The sequence below is a fragment of the Delphinapterus leucas genome, chromosome 4, assembly GCF_059928025.1.
Source record: "Delphinapterus leucas isolate spDelLeu-1000000601 "Yukka" chromosome 4, BTC_Dleu_Yukka2, whole genome shotgun sequence".
Taxonomy (NCBI): Eukaryota; Metazoa; Chordata; class Mammalia; order Artiodactyla; family Monodontidae; genus Delphinapterus; species Delphinapterus leucas.
In genome coordinates, this window is record NC_143132.1 from 70,019,402 (window position 1) to 70,037,131 (window position 17,730).

The window sequence follows — 17,730 nt, forward strand, 5'->3', positions numbered from 1 at the left end:
CAGAGTCCTTGCAACTTCTAAAGCAAGAAATACAATTTTATATCTTATGTGGAATGTCATGATCCGGGCTGTTGTATCATTTATTTGATTGCTGTTAAAGGAGAAGGGCCTATATATCATGGGGGTGAGAGGGAGGGGATTGGAGTGAGATCCTGAGAGCGGGGAAGTGGAGGTTTCCTACAGCCAATAGCATTTATTGTAGGTGCCCAGGGCTCCAAATTCGCCTCTTTCTCTCTTCTTCCAAGTACTCTTTCCTCCTAGTCCTGCTTTCTTTAAAGCAGTTCATTTCCTTTCACCAGTCCTTGTCCTAGAATAGCTCATCAGAGTTTCTTCCCCCCACTCGTCAAGCTGTTCCAGCACTCCCCCGTCCCCCACCCCGTCCCTGTTCAGCCCATATGAGAAATGACTGTGTAAAGAATATCTCAACATCTGAAAAAACTACCTCTGAAGATTTTGTACATTTTATTATTTAGTGTTCTCATGGAAAAGAGTCACATAATAAGTGTCTTTTAGAATTTAGTTCCAGAAATAAAAATTATATTAAAAATAGATTAATATTTTAACGTATTATGTTATATATAGTAATGAGCCAGATTGCTTCTCTTTGCTACAAAAAAAGATGTTTTCTTTCTGGCCTTGAAAAAAATTTGATCCTCACTTATAGCATTATATAATTTTCTCCTATTTCTAATTTAGAAGTCATATTAAATATATGTGTGTCACCTGCAGTTCTTCCAAAAATAGCAACAAGTATGATACTTATTGATTTTTGAGCACTGCATATTTGCATTTTGTAAGCCCAAATTGCATCATAATCACTGCTGTTCCATGATTCAGATCAGGATACTCCAAAATTCAGGAGAAAGATGATTATCATCAAATGGGTATTGCTAGGAGTCTTCAAAAAATTTTAAGTGACTTTTTCTCATTACTGAAGTAATACCCATTTGTTGTAGAAAATTTAAATGGCAGGTGGACAAAAAATATCGTCTATGATCCTATCAATCATTAGCATTTTGGCCTTCCAAATATGACTTGCCAAACATTTTTTAATTGCACATATATATTTCTTTAAACCAAACCCAACATCTTTCTATGTCATTGAAGGGAGAACACAAATTACATATATATAGAATCCATAACCAATTGTAATTATAATTGTAAGATGCTGCCAGAATTCTTGGACAAGGGGACTCAAGTAGTGTAAGTCAAATCAATAAAATGTATTTGTTCCAATGGTAGAGGTAGGCAATGGAATCATTCAGACCTACTTTATTTATTTTGATTTAATTTCTGAATTAATTTTTAAAATCAAAATTAAATAGAAAAGTATAGATCGAGAAGACCCACCCACCACTATCTTCATTCACCCTGTTCCTTCACCTCGTTTCCTATGGTAATGACTTTTTAAAAATATATTTGTGTTGTTTCCAACCGACTTTTATTTCAGACAGTACTGTGGTGAATGCTCTTCTTTATGTGTCATTTCACATGTGTGAAAGTCTGTTTGCTCTTCTTTTTTTTTTATTGAGGTATGGTTGATGTATAATATTATATAACTTTCAGGTGTACAACATAGTGATTCACAATCTTTAAAGGTTATACTCCATTTATAGTTATTATAAAATATTGGCTATATTCCCCATGTTGTACAGTATATCCTTGTAGCTTTTTTTTTTTTTTTTTTTTTGCGGTACGCGGACCTCTCACTGTTGTGGCCTCTCCCGTTGCGGAGCACAGGCTCCGGACGCGCAGGCTCAGCGGCCATGGCTCACAGGCCTAGCCACTCCGCGGCATGTGGGATCTTCCCGGACCGGGGCACGAACCCGTGTCCCCTGCATCAGCAGGCAGACTTTCAACCATTGCGCCACCATTGCCTATTTTTTTTTATATATAGTAGTTTGTACCTCTTAATCCCCTTTCCCTGTCTTGCTGCTCCCCACTTTCCTCTGCCCACTGGTAACCACTAGCTTGTCCTCTATATCTGTGAGTCTGTTTCTTTTTTGTTATATTCACCAGTTTGTGGTGTTTTTTAGACTCCACATATAAGTGATATCATATAGTATTTGTCTTTCTCTGTCAGGCTTACTTCACTTAGCATAATGCCCTCCTACTCAATCCATGTTGTTTCAAATGGCAAAATTTCATTCTTTTTATGGCTGAGTAATATTCCATTGTATATATACCACATCTTCTTTATCCATTCATTTCTTGGACACTTAGGTTGCTTCCATATCTTGGCAATTGTACATAATGCTGCTATGAACATTGGGGTGCATGTGTCTTTTCAAAGTAGAGTTTTCATTTTTTTCAGATATATACTCAGGAGTAGAATTGCTGGGTCATATGGTAGCTCTATTTTTAGTTTTTGGAGAATGCTCCATGCTGTTTTCCACAGTGGCTGCACCAATTTGCATTCCCACCAACAGTGTAGAAGGGTTCCCTTTTCTCCCCACCCTCTCCGGCGTTTGTTATTTGTGTTCTTTTTGGTGATGGCCATTCTGACTGGTGTGAGGTGATACTTCACTGTGGTTTTAATTTGCATTTCTCTGATGATTAGTGATGTTGGGCATCTTTTCATGTGCCTGTTGGCCATGTGTATGTCTTCTTGGGAAAAACATCCATTCAGGTCTTCTGCCCATTTTTAAATCATGTTGTTTGTTTTTTTGATGTTGAGTTGTATGAGCTATTTATATATGTTGGATATTAATCTGTATTGGTTATATCATTTGCAAATATTTTCTCCCATTCAGTAGGTTATCTTTTCATTTCAGGTAATGACTTTCTTTTTAACCACTTTATTGAAGTACGGTTGATGTAAAAAGCTGTACGTATTTAATATCACAACCTGATGCGTTGGCAGATAACTCTACACCCATGAAACCATCACCACCATCAAGGCCATAGACATATTTATCACCTCCCAAAGTTTTCTCCCCAATTATTATTATATAAGAACACTTAACATAAGATCTACCCTCTTTGCAACTTTTAAGTATACAATACATTATTGTTAGCTATAAGTATTATGCTATATAATAGATCTCCAGAACTTATATTGCATGACTGAAATTGTACACTTTGACCATTAGTTTCTTGGGTTGGAAATAAGAGTATATATTATTTACTTAGACAAAAGGCAGAATATTAGATACATTCTTCCACACCTTGCTTTTTTTACTTAACAGCCTGCCCTGGAGATCTTCCATGTGAAAACCTAAAAAGCTTAGCCATTTTTTATAGCTACATAGTATATGGTTCTGTGGATGTACTGTAGTTTACTTTGTCATCTATAGACCATCTTTTGCTGTTATGAACAGTGCCACAGTGAATCTACATGTATATACTTCATGTTACACACATGTGACTACAACTATAGGACATTTTCCAAAATTAAAATTGCAGAGGCAAAGATAAGTACATTTTTTATTGTGATAGATGTTATCAAATTGACCTGTGCAAAGATTATACCGTCTTCCATCTCCACCAGAATGTTTCCCCACAACCTCATATTATTTTTTATTTGAAAAACTTTGTGTGATTTTTAAAAAGCAAATTCCATTCCAGTGATTCTGGCTTATTTGAGCTTATATTCTCTGAGCTCAAACCAATTGTTTAATATATTAATTCGAAGTTGGGATAGTCAACTCTTTATTATTTATTAAGATAGAAGGGAGCCATGGCTCAGATATCCACAATGGCAGATAATTCAGTAGTAATTCAATTCAGCTTTGAAATGTATTACGACTTTTTCCCCATTAAATTTTCTTTCCCAACAATGTCAGCATTAGGAAACGTTAACTCGGTCTTTTAGCACAAACTGGGTACTGGTGGAAGAAGAAAGTGAAAAATTGGAAAGAAGTCAGTGTAGGATTCAGAATTTTTCCACCTATCTCTGGGATCATAGATGATATTTATTTTGTTCTTTTGATACCTATATCTGTATATTTTTAAATGTTACAACGTGCTCAGATTACTTGTATAAAAAAATAGTCATAGTTACTGTTAAAATGAAATGCCCAACACAAGTATAATATTTCATTATTTTCAGCCTGAGAAGTGTAAACCCTTAAGGGAAACAATGTTAAGTAGCACTAGTTAATCAATTAATAGAAATTTTAATGAAATTAGTTCCAACATATTTAAAATCGCTTGTTACCACGTGTTGCTTAGAGAGTAGAGAAGCCACGTGTAAATAATGGAGAGTTTACAAGGTTGGGATGACCTCAGTATAAGCCTCTGGTGGAGAGGGGGTCAGCAGTACAGAGATGTCTGATTCGGCCTTTTTCTCCCCTTGCAGCATCTTCCTCAAAGAGCTGGAGAAGTATGAGCAGCTGCCTGAGGATGTGGGACACTGCTTTGTTACCTGGGTAACCGACCTGAGCTTCTTCTCCTCCCACTGCCACATGCTTTCCAGGAATGCAGATGCTACCAGATGACATCACTGTTCAGTGCCTGAGCTGATTGGTGTCAATGAAATTCTAACACAGGACCAAGGGCTGTAGAGAGGGGCCATGAGTAGATCTGTGTCCCTGAGGAGCAGAGCCCTCCTTGGGAAAGGTCCTTAGATGGTGTGTCCAAGCTCCACCTTAAGTTCTCAAAAACTTTCTAAAATTGAGATGTCAGGAGATTGGAACAAGACCCCCACCCTCGGTAGAAGAACTACTCCAGCTCCGTCCGCCAGTTGTTTTGTTTTTAACAGGATGAGGATTAAGGAATTAGAACTTTAGAAATCCACCAAACCATTGTTTACATTTTCTTCCTTATTAGAGAACAGACTCCTTGGGTATCCATCCCAATTCTGACCTACAGGATGCATATCTAGTCATTCTCTTTCTTGGGCCAAGTAAATGGGCTGAATGTACTAGGTTCTACTTACACAAACATGAACATTAGTATCTGTTAGCACCTCTGTGCCACATTATCCTGAGTTCAGGTTCATGGTATGAGTGCCAACATCTTGAGGGAAGTCCACCTAGTACAATAAGTGCAACCAAACATGGAAATCCTTCCCCAGGGCCAGGAGCTCTAATATTCAACAGTTAACTAATTATAACTTCCACTCAAAATGGGCTAATTACTTTTCCAAATGTTTTCACTCTTCGGAGAGTTTGTGCTCTTAACAGCCCTCTGGAATAGGTAGGGCTATGGTTATGTTTTATATTCTATATATGGAAACATTTCAGAGGAGCTAGGACGTTGGCCAGCCCATTGACATGTAATTAATATCACAGCTCATCCCACAACTCAAGACCTGAGTTACTTCCGTTTTCTGAAACTATAACATTTGCTTCCTGGCACACTCTCATTTCTTAAGGAAGTCTGACTGCCATCTGATTTTGTGCTAATACATTTTCCACCTCTAAATACGTGAGCCCATGCACAGTTCACATTAGTGCTGATAAATAATTTATGATCCCTTGCATGGCCAGTGTAGAGAAAAAATGAGATTGACCATTAAGTGAAGGTTTTGGGGGGGTTTTTTTGGTATCTTGTTTCATACATTTGCCTGACCTTTCATACATTTGCCTTTCATACATTTGCCTTACCATCAACCATATGGTAAGGATTTGCCTTACCATCAACCATAAGTCTGGTTTATCAACATCTCTTAGGGATGATGAATGCCTCCCAGGTAGTGTATAAACCCTAAAACTGGTTTCAGAAAAGCTTTCATGATTGTGTAAAGTATGCACATTTTGCCAAGAATTATCCCAAAGTGACTTTCTTAAGTCTTATAATCTTAATTTATGAGTGTAGTGCAGGAGTAAAGGGTAGAAAGAGTTGTTTGCAATGTATTGAACAGCAACAGTTATTACCAAGAAGCCTGAAGGCAGCTGGCCTGGGCTCCACCACTTTGTAACTATGGGAATTTAAAGTTACTTAACCAACCTTATGCCACCATTTTCACAATTGTAAAAGGGGGATGATAATAATAGAACTCACCACATAGGGTTCTCATAAGGAACAAATGAGTTAATATATATAAAGAACTTGGGAAAGTGGTGGCATAAATGAAACCTGCTATAATTAAAACATAGCTAGGCTGCTTTCTTAGAAGAGGACATCCCCAATGTGGTATAGGCACGAGGATGGGAGCATTTCACAAATGGGAAAAGTGCTTGGTGGCCAAAGTACACACACCTTTTCTGGTGGAAAGGCTGTGAAACACTGACCCAGAGGATCCCAAAGACATAAGAAATGAATTTTCACCAAGCCATAAAATTCTTGACTTGAAGTAGAAATCTGGTTAGGACTCATTGTTCAGACCCTACCCCAGAGGGTCACCCTGCTTTCCTTTCCCCCATCACTGCTTCTGGGAAGTGGGGGATGGTAGCATAGGCATTTAACATGCCCTACAAACTGCCCCCAGTGGAGACATTTGGAGTTCTAGCAGATCTCCCTCTGGGATCACACTTCATTTTCATTCTTTGACTTTTGTTTTCAGAGCAAATGCTGACATTTTTCAAGATGGGAAGCGCAATTGTAGGTAATCCAAAAAGGGGGATAATCTCTCAGTAAATTCTGTCCAGCGTCAGGATACATGAGGATATGTGAATTGTTATTTTTTTTAATTCTATCTAGCACTGACTAGTATTAAAACGAGCTCACTTTCAGTGAGCTTTCTCCCCCTGCTGATAGGAAAAAAGCATCCCAAAGTTTGTCAGGGGAGCACAGGCCCGATGAGCCCAGGACATTTGCCACGGATCATCCTGTATCACGCAATATCTGAGGGTTTAACTGCGCAGCCCTTGCTGGCAGTCAACAGAAGGGAGCAACTAATGGATGCTGACCTATTATTGTTTTTGGTTTTTTTTAGGCAGACAAATTTCAGATGTACGTCACCTACTGTAAAAACAAGCCTGACTCCAACCAGCTGATCCTGGAGCACGCAGGCACCTTCTTTGATGTAAGCTGTGAATTTCCATCCTTGAACCAGTGATGAGCAGGTGGAAATTGCTCCTCTACTTTGAGGTCGTGGGTTTTTAGCTATCCTTTGTTCCTCATTTTTCTTTACTGGCCCCTCCAAACCTCTCTCTCGTGGATAAAACGTGGAGAAAAACAAAAGCAGTGTTTATCTTTTGTTTTACTCCATCCCATCTCAAGTGCTGTGGTTTCGGATAAGGCGCATTTGCCTCTGTGCCTCCACACCGAATCCAGCTAGCCATAAATCTCACAAGCAGAGGAGGCGTGCTAGGATATTCCACTTCTACTGCATATATAGCTCCTCAAACGTAGGGGTTCCTCAGAATGTGCTCTCAGCCCAGCCACATCGGCATCACCTGAGAACTTGTCAGAAATATGGATTTTGGACCCCACTCTAGATCTATTGAATCAGAATCCCCAGGGCTGGAGCCCAACAATCTGAGTTTTTAGGAGCCCTCCAGGTGACTCTGATACCTGCTTAAGTTTGGGAGTCACTGACTACTCTAATGCAATTGTTTCAACCTTGACTGCCCATTGGAATTACCTGGGGAGCTTTGAAAAATAGTGATTACGGTCCCAGCCCTGGTTTTGATATGATCAGCCTGGGTTTGGCCTGGGCATTGAGAGTTTTAAACATTTCCAGGTGAGAGTAACGTGCAGCCAGGGTTGAGCACTTATGCTGTGATGGAAGCCAAGAGAAGACTCAGAGCCGATGTACCTTGTCTGGTCCTCTGGTTTTGGGTGAGGATGCAATCCTGTTGGTGAATGATGGTATATATACTGCTGGTCCCCAGAGAGTGACAGAATCAGACGGGTCACTGCAGGATGCACGGGAAGAACAGAGGGAGAAAAAAACATGAGAATAAAAAGTGAAGTTCAGTGAGAGATAGGTGGCAGCAGTGATGGCCATTCTGGTAGTCATATCATTTTAGTATCTGTCAATCTAACTTTCTGCCTACCTCATTCCATCTATAAATCTTTGAATGTCTACTGTATGCAAGATAGTGTGCCAGGCCCCGTGGGGAGTCAGACCTTCAAACATGGTTCCCATACTCAAGTTTACAAAATAAACTTTCTCTGAGCATCTTTCTAGCCTGACCCTGCTATAACAGAAATGATTCTACAAGTGTCCTGTTGCTCAGTGAAGAAATGACACTTGAATGGGTAAAAGCCAGACAAGAAAAAACATACGTGATTTTTAAAAACGGAGTATTCCTATGGAAATGGTCCCAAAGTGGAATTTCTGAGGTTATATTCGTTTAAACAGAAAACCCAAGAAAAGCCTTTCTCTAACTTGGTATCGGAATTTATTGACTGTCATCTGGGACGCCCTATAGCACTATTATCTCTGCGTAATAATGTATTTCTCTTAAGACGTTTCTGGTTATTTATCAACAGTAACCAGAAGGGTCTTTTTGAAGTTTTAAATGCACTGTGTCCTGTTTTCCACTTCACATTTTTCTGAACATACATGTCCTGTGCTCTGAGCACGCCTCAGACTCTTCTCCTTCCTTATCTTTGCTCACACTGCTCTCCTTGCCTAGAATGGATTGCGAGCCCTCTGCCCACACAGGTGCGGGCGGGCACATGGGCCCACACAGACACTCTTAGAAGTACTTCCTAGCCTTTAAAGGTCACGTGTTGCTTCCTGCGTAAATCCTTGCCTCTCTCTATGCGTGCAGTATCCTCTGTGTCTCTCTACGGCGTTTGTAACAATCTGCCTTCCGGCAGGTTAACCGTGGACCTTCCTATTACACACGCCTCCCCCCACCTGTGAGTCCCTTGAGGTTGACTCATGGGTTGCCTGGCTCGTTTTGTACATGTTACAATGTCTGGTGCTAAACTGTGTTCTCCTCTAGTCCTACATTCCTCATATCCCTGTTTCTAGACTTTGACTTGCAGTCAGATATACTCCAAATTTCACCCCCCACCCCCCATTTTCCAACGTCATGCCTGATGAGCCTCTACGTTAGTTGGGGAGGCCAGTGGAAGCCAGAAAACCAGACCAGTAGCAGTTCCTGGAGCTTGGCCCAGAGGTGGGGAGGGAGAGCAGTAAACCCTCCTGACTGCTCCCAAAGCATTCCAGAAAGCATCATCTTTGTAGCTTTCCCCCTTCCATCAGAAGGGTTTCCCTAAATTCTACACCTAGAAACCATCTACTTCAGGCCCTCCTTCTATAAGAGATAAACCCCCAATAAAGACAGTCTTATTATCCATTATTGTAAAGGGAGCACAGAAAATTCAAGTCCAAGAAAGACCCGTACATTGACATGATCTGGAATTTTCTACTCCAAACGTGGGAACCGTGAGGCTGTGGTGTCTGGTGCCATGTTGATTACTAAGCTTGGTTGGGCTGACCTCAAGCCTCCGGAGGCCGCCCCTTCCTCCCTGTCCACATGAAGCCTTCCCCGAACTGGCACCTTGTCAGAGCGGGAAGCCTGTCAAAGGTGCGTTATTGCCTGTCCTCTCCTGCCAAAGCCCCCAAGTAAACTCACAATGTTCATTTGCCCAAATAGGGTCAAGCTGTCCGCTGTTTGCCCATTTTCCTTGAATAAGTCCTGCTATAACTACACACCTCTAGGGAAGAGGCAAATGAGTGAGAAAACTGCTACTTTCTGGGATAGTTGGCAGAAAATGGAATTTTTTTTAATATTATTCCCTCTTTTTCACCCTCCTTCATAGCTGCGTAGCAAGTCCTATCTTGTCGAGCTTTAAAATGTTTCTTGTAATCCTCCCAACGATTTGTTCTCACTAATCTCTGTTTATGGCAAGCCCCCACATTACACACCTGGAGATACAGATGTATATTATACATATATGTAAAGGGTACAATTTAATTGTTTAGTATACTCACACACATGTGCAACTATTTCATCATCTCATAAAGCAAGCCCCCGCCCTTTAGCTACCACCCCTCCACCTTATCCTCCTTCCTACTCCCCCAGCTCTAAGCAACCCATGATCTATTTCCTATCTCTATAGATTTTCCTCTTCTGGACATTTCATTAAAAATGGAATGATATAATATGTGTTCTTTTGTGACTGACTTCTTTCACTTAGCATAAAGTTAAGATTCAGCTATGTTGTAGCGTCTCAGTACTTCATGGCCAAATAATATTCCATTGTATGACTATACTACATTTTGTTTTTTCATTCATCAGTTGATGGAGATTTGGGTTGTGTCCACCTTTTCACTGCTCTTAATAATACTGCTATGAACATTTTATACAAGTCTTTGTGTGGACATATGTTTTGATTTCTCTCAGGTATATACCTAGAAGTGGAATTGCTGGATCATATGGTAACTGCGTGTTTACACACTCGGACTTTGGCAGTAATCTCTGAACTGGTCTCTCTGTCTTTATTTCCCAGCTTCCACTCTCTGTGTTGCTATTAGGCTTATATTAATCTTTCTGAAACGTTGCTTTCACCATATGTTGCTTCTATTTAAGATCTACAATACTTTACCCCTGAGAAGCTCCCCATCACATCCTAATTCATGCTTCTAGCTCCACCCCATCAACGACCTACATCCACCTTCTCATCTAAGTGTATTTTCACTTTTCTAGAATCTAGGTGTGACCCTCTGTTCTGCTCAGGTATGGTCCTCATTATCATCTAAAGATACAATGATTATTTCCTGTGTGTTTTGGTTTATACATTTTCCCTTGATAGAATGCCATTCCTCCTCCTTTTCCCATCAAAGAGCAGTTTCTCATAGTTGTGTGGCCTTTTCCCTTTTCTCCTCTCTCCTTAACCCAGCCCACCTCCTCCCAGAAGACATACGTGCACATGGCCCTCTGTGTCTAATGGTGCCCGTTTTTAATCCCTGTAGGAGATACAGCAGCGGCACGGTCTGGCCAACTCCATCTCTTCCTACCTAATTAAGCCCGTCCAGAGGATCACTAAGTACCAGCTGCTCCTGAAGGTATCTGCCCTCCCCTCTCTGCCACCCTGACCACACTGTTGACCAGGCCCAGGGAGTCCCAGCTTTGCCCAAGGATGGGAAAGCTTCCACCTGAAGACCTTTCCTCTACCTGGAGCAGAACTTCAGAGATGAGCCCACGCTGGCACTGCTGGTTCTAGACTGCATGTTCTATCCCATGAAATTCCAGATGCTTATTGGGGTGGGGGAGAGGAGAAATGGGAGCAGGAATGGATTGTGACCATTTTCACATGCATCCACCACCGCACAGCTTTTAGTGACTGCAACCCCAGGCACTGGCTGGTACATAGAGTCTCTCCTGTCCTTCCCTTTTGGGCAGATTCCTCCTGGTGGACCCTGCTTCCGATGGGATCTGGGGTCAAGGTGTTAGGGGCAGTGCCAGTCTACGTGGGCAGTGGAGGCCCAGGGCAGCACCTACCATTGCCTTAATCTCCATGTTTGTCAAGACTAGGAGGTTTCAGAGAGGAAATAGTTAAAAAGTACATATTAAAACGCAGTGGCACTCTGTATCTGTAGGATCCCATATGTTAGGGGTTCTTCTGGAGCCAACCAAGAGATTTGGGTTTTTTCCAAAATCTTTTTCTTTGAAAGTCAAATAATCAAATTATGTAAAATACTGAGTGATTTGGGCTGATTCTTCTCAGAGAAGGACACACTGACAGTCTGAAAATATGACATTTCCCCACAGAAAGCCTGGGACATCAATATCATAGGCAGTTATATAACCTGTATCTGTATTAATTCTTAATGTGCAAGCATGGAGTTTTCCCTAAGTTTGAATATTTTGCTCGTCGCTCCTCAAATGCAAAGGATAAAAGCATAGGGAGAGGCATGTCATAAGTAGTATAGTTCCAGAGAGAATCTGTTGAAGTTCAGCTCTGTGAGATGCTTGCTGAACCTCACATATTCTATCTGCTTCACTAAATCTGAAAACCAGTCTAGTTTCAAATCTAGATTCTAGTCACGTTGGGGTGTGCCCAGCTTTCCAGTCTGTGGGGTCTTCCTGCCTTAGCACTTGTAGCTCCGTGATAAGAGGAGTGGGGGCAGCAGTGAGTCATGCCCTGACCTCTCTTCTCACCTCTGGATCAGGGGAGGGCCCTGCACCATCCTTCTTCCCCTTCAGCCTCCTCCTTCAAGCCATCTCCTTCTTCGACTCCAGGAAGAGACAATGGGCTTCACTTCCAGGCCCTCCAGTCTCCCAACCCTGAAGAAATGACTTAGAGAATCACCACAGGGCATCACGCCCTTGGCCTTTATTGAGACTGGTATCAGAAATAACTATGTGCAGAAAATCACGGCTGTTCGGGCAGAACTGCTGCTGGCATTTTGAGGATGCCATCGTGTCTGTTTTTGAATTTTCTTATATAAAGACTCACAGAAATTCTCCTAAGATCTCGGAGTGGTGGCGAGAGGCTTCTCTTCTGAAAAATTGGTGTGCTTCCTACCTTTAAATCACAAGAGCTTGAGGTCCTTCTTTGCCTTTGACTGTCAGAGAGTTAGCATCCACTTTTGTGGTTACTTACAGGAATTTCTCCTTAGCCAGATTTCTGTGTATAATTATCCTCTCCTTCTCTAGCCCACTTGATGCATGACGCTTCTAAATGATTTTTCTTGTGCCAGAAGATTTTTTTTTTAATTTATTTTTGTGGTTTTCAAATTTAAGTATCCCAAAGCCTTTTCGGGAATTGGTGGGGTTGTGCATTGAAAAAACAAAACAAAACTGGCATGCCCACCCACACTGCCAGGGTCTTAAATCAATTAAGATGCAGTTCAGAAAGAAATATAGTTTGTCACCTTTCCCTGTTAATCCCATAAGGCTGAAGTTCCTAGGATGAATTTTGTGACATAGACAAGGGAGGGAAGTAGAGGATGGATGGGCTTCCCTGTGTTTTGCTTTAGGCAGATGGAGGGGTGGGCTCTGGGCCTTCATTCTGTAACTGGATGTTTTAGGGAGAGAGGACCGTGCAGGTAACTGAGAAGGGAGACAGTAAAGTAGGGGGAATTTGTTGTAGAGACATTGAAAAATTATTTGGGACAAAAAAGAGTTAAGATAAATTTGACCTCTTTTAAATGTGCTGGTAGCAGAGTGCTTGCTGAGTAAAAGAAAAATAGTTTGCTTTTACTATAAATAAATAATATGGGATTTATTTTCTTATTAAAGTTAGTTTTATTCCGAATAAATTGATATTTAATTATCAGTATCCTCTGGGGTTCCTCCCTTTAGGTGTTGCATGAAAGTGAAAGTCAAGAGTGTTCAATTGTCTGCATGTAAATCTGCTGCATCTGTCCTTGTGGAGTCTAAATTAAATATGGAGCCTTCTCCTTATCGTAAACCATAGCAGGGATCTGAGGAGAACTCATTGGTTTTGCTAGTTGATCGGTGGACTTGCCAGATTACTTTGGGAGGTTAAACTAATTGGTGTTTTCTGTTGCAAACTGAAGCATATTTCTTTCTTTCTCTTTTTTTTTTTTTTTGGCTGAGTTCGGTCTTCGTTGCTGCGCGCAGGCTTTCTTTAGTTGTGGCGAGAGGGGGCTACTCTTCGTTGCGGTGCACAGGCTTGTCGTTGCGGTGGCTTCTCTTGTTGCGGAGCACAGGCTCTAGGCACGCGGGCTTCAGTAGTTGTGGCATGCGAGCTCATCAGTTGTGGCTCGCAGGCTCTAGAGTGCAGGCTCAGTAGTTGTGGCGCGTGGGCTTAGTTGCTCCACGGCATGTGGGATCTTCCTGGACCAGGGCTCGAACCCTTGTCCCCTGCATTGGCAGGTGGATTCTTAACCACTGTGCCACCAGGGAAATCCCTGAAGCATATTTCTTATTTTTGTCTTATGTTTCTGCCTAGAAGTTCCTTTGATGGTGTATGAGAACAGGTTGGGAGGATCAAAATTAGGAAAGGATGGGGAGAATCAGAGAACTTCAGGTTGGCAGAAGTAAATACAGCTTTCTGAATGATGATGCTATTATACTGACTGGAACCAAGGACAGAGCTGAGAACTGATCATGCCTACCTCCCAAACATGTACTCTGGGCAGTTCACCTCTTCTTTGGACACTCAAAGCTCTCTTCTTCATATGGAAATGTATCCAAGATGACACAAAGGCTTGGATTCTCATATCAGATGCTCATTAATCAGATAATCTTACCAAGTATAAAGCTTTACTAATAATTTCAAAGATACAAATAATCCCAAAACAGAGGTAAAACACAGAGAGAAGATCACCAAGAGCTCCAAGTCCTTTCTTACAGCATCAGGATGTGCTGTGGCCCTGATTAACATGCAAGGTTTCTAAATGATGTATGTTGCATCCTATCACTTACCCTGAAGAGAGCCATTTTGGTCATGAAATGTAATCACTTTTTACTTAGACAGTTGTGTAACTTATGTGATATTGCCCATGGATTCTATGTTTGTTAACCATGAGAAGTCCTAGACAGACCAGATATATCCTACTAACAGCACTCCATAAATAAGTACTCTCCTGCTAGCAAGTACTACTAATTTGTCAAGAGGTCTGTCATTAATGTGTTTTATAAGGTTTGATCTTGTCAACTTCTTTCTTTCCTGGAAATGCATCCCCACCCATCCACCCATTCCCTGCCTTCCCTTACACCATTCCCTCTCTCCTCCACAGAAGGAGAGAGTATGGATTGTAGATCTCTTAACCTTTTCCTTCCCATTGTCCAAGTGAGCAAGATACGATAAACCTGATAGGAACAATGAAAGCCAGCATTCTTCTGGTTTGGGTGAAATCATTCCGAGTGGCCTTTATGGTTACTAAAACAGTTGGAAATTATCTTTTCTCCATCCACCAGATACTATATATCTTTTATGGATATAGTAATGACCTAGTCTCCAATGAGGATGTAAAAGAGAGGACACGCTCCAGGAGGACAGGTGGAAGACAGGTTGGCGTGGTGGATGGAGTACTTGGATTTGGGTTCAGGAGACCTGGATTCAGGCTCCTGCATGGCCTCTAGTGAATTCTATAACCTGGGGGAAATCTCTGTCCCTGTTAATCACAGTGTCCTCATCTGACAACGCAAGGACTAATCCAGAACCCCATCTATTGGCCCCAGGTTAGGAACTCCTGATCCATATAATCTAAAAATCTTTGATAACTGAAAAACTATGCCTGTAATGTCCGTAACCCCAAGTTGCTCCCAGTATGGTGGAAATCATTCAGGCAGTAGAGGTGTGTAAATAAAAGTGGTGCTGGCAGTAGGCATGCAGCAATGTATGAGTGCCGTGTGTCCTTCGCACACCATTTGTCTCCTCTTTATGATCACACAGCACTGCACCTCTGTTCATGTGTTTTGCCAGGGGTATTCCCTGACCTCCAGGAGGTCAGTCGAGTGACAGAGAATGCCCTAGCTGCTGACTTCTAGTGCCAGCCATTTGGGAGTTGGGTTGAATTGAGTTAGTTTGGATTAGACTGAGCTGAGGAAGCTCAGCCTGGGAAAAGCATGGTGGTTGAATTCTTTGGAGATAACCTTTCCACCCCACCCCACTTTCCTTATACCTCAGAGGGGACCATTACAGAGAATGAAGCTGGTATACAATTCCTTGAGGAATTGGTATATAATTGCCTTGAGGCGTTAGGTAGCGGGAGGGTGGGGAAGCTGGGGGAAACGGTTCTCAATGTATCCGGACTTTTTTCGCAGGAACTTTTAACTTGCTGCGAAGAAGGGAAAGGGGAGCTCAAGGATGGCCTGGAGGTGATGCTCAGCGTCCCAAAGAAAGCCAATGATGCCATGCACGTCAGCATGCTGGAAGGTAGCTGTCCTCTCAGCCTCCTCAGGGGAGCCGCCTCCTTTCCTAAGACCATGAAGCTTGTGTCATGGGAGGGAAGTGGCATGAAGTCAGGCAAGGGGCCAAGCTAGAAGAGAGGAGAAATGGCAAATTGTTACATAGGTCCTGGGGAAGCGTAAGAGGAGATCCACAGGGGCTGGCTCAGCTAACACCTGCCTCCAGGCCTGTGCCGAATCAAATATGTGGACAACTTGCTGCCTGCGAGGTAGAGCAGGACAGGCTGTCATCCTTACTATAAATGTGCTGGAGCCCCTGACCCACAGCAGCCCTCCTCCTCTGCATAACATTTGCACTGCGTTTGTCATCAGAATAAGTAGAAATCCTGCACGTACACACACCCACCGTCTTTAGCCTTGTGCCCTGCTCGTTTTTTATATACTAAAATATACATAACATAAAGTTTACTGTCCTAACCATTTTTAAGTGTACAGTTCAGCTGCATTAAGTACATTCACGTTGGCATGCAGCTACCCTCATGCCCTTCCTAGCTGGTAAGGAAAGTCCAGCCAGCTAAACCTGACAGGACTTTGCTGAAGCACGTTCAACGGCTGGAACCATGCTCTTGGGACCCAGAAACCTGGTAGAGTGAGACTCCAATAAGTGCTCCTAACACCGCAGAACAGAGCAGATATGGGCAGAGCAGCCTCTTTGGGGTGGAAACTGTTCGATGTGTTAATACTCAGTATCCCAATCTGGGCTGACAAACAGGTGAGATAAGGAAGGTGAGTCTACTCCATTGTACATGGTAAACCTGTGGGGTATTTTCTCTCTTCTGGGCTCCATCACCCCCCACCACTTGCCCCGCCCCAACGCCATCTAAAAGACTTGGTCTGGTTTCAGTACTTCCTGGGCCACCCTTAGCACAGGAAGCCCCACTTCTTCATGCAAAGGAGCCCTGATTACCTGCTCTAGACTGAGCCCTGTCCATCTGAACATATTCCTAGTGTCACACTTTCTCCACCTCTTCTTTTCTGTTTGCACCTGCTCCCCACGCCCACCCCCACCCCTGCATGTCCGCCTCTGTAAGTACCCTCTCCTCCGGCCTGTCCCTGACGTGTATTCCGGATCCAGCTACTCAAGGGATGCTCTGTGCACCAGCAGCAGCGGCACCTGGGAGCTCGTCAGAGCGCAAATTCATGGGCTCCACCCCATCCCTACTGAATCCCAGCGTCTTGGGCATTGAGGAATGGGCAGGAATCTGTGTGCTCATAAGCAATCTAGGTGATTCTTACCCACACTAAAGTTTCAGAACCTCTGTTAAAGCGGCATGAATATAAATTGTTGAAGGCTTGTGCACCACGCAGTATAGGAGCGATCCTAGGAAGAGTCCTAGGAATGGAACGTAAGAAGTGAAGCAACAACAAATGGACTAGAGTCAAGGGCACTCAGGCAGGCAGCGTTTGTCCTCAGCCCCACTCCGAGCTCCAAGACAGGGACAGTGGGAGCTGTGGAGGGAGAAGGAGAGATGGGGTTTACTTTGCAGGAGGTCCCCGGCTGACAGTGGGGCTGGGGGAGGCTGCACAGGAGCTTTGCAGGAGGTTCCACTGATACTGGTTCTGGAGAGGAGACCTGGGTGTTTTTCAGGGTTCGACGAGAACCTGGACGTGCAGGGGGAGCTGATTCTGCAGGATGCCTTTCAAGTGTGGGACCCCAAGTCGCTGATCCGGAAGGGGCGCGAGCGACACCTGTTCCTCTTTGAGATCTCCTTGGTTTTCAGCAAGGAGATCAAAGACTCTTCAGGACACACAAAATATGTTTACAAGAACAAGCTACTGGTAGGTGGGGCAGGTGGGGTCAGACGAGACTCCCCATTTGCATAGTGCCCTTGGGTAGGAAGGGATCTTGAACACTCCGCTCATCTCTCCCCTGGCGCCACACCAAAACCATCCTGGACGAATGAAAATGCATCCTAGTTGGAAAGCGCCCCCTCAACTCCCACCTTTGCATCTTAGCGTTCACCGTTCTTCTTCCAGTTGGCTTTGGGCGCCTCCCTCTTCACCTTCCCTCCCTGCTACCTGCTCATCAGGCACGTGCCTGTAGGTCCTTGCATCC

At 43.0% G+C, this 17,730-nt stretch overlaps 1 protein-coding gene across 1 annotated transcript in view; it reads left to right on the forward strand.

The window, feature by feature from the left end:
- LOC149749336 (kalirin-like) overlaps nucleotides 1-17,730 on the forward strand; it is a 168,520-nt gene that overhangs the window by 118,599 nt on the left and 32,191 nt on the right. The window contains exons 20-24 of the mRNA XM_089909901.1: nucleotides 4,301-4,370; nucleotides 6,821-6,910; nucleotides 10,763-10,855; nucleotides 15,531-15,642; nucleotides 17,263-17,453. Coding sequence (XP_089766027.1) covers nucleotides 4,301-4,370; nucleotides 6,821-6,910; nucleotides 10,763-10,855; nucleotides 15,531-15,642; nucleotides 17,263-17,453 — 556 coding nt within the window. The remainder of the gene's footprint in view (nucleotides 1-4,300; nucleotides 4,371-6,820; nucleotides 6,911-10,762; nucleotides 10,856-15,530; nucleotides 15,643-17,262; nucleotides 17,454-17,730) is intronic.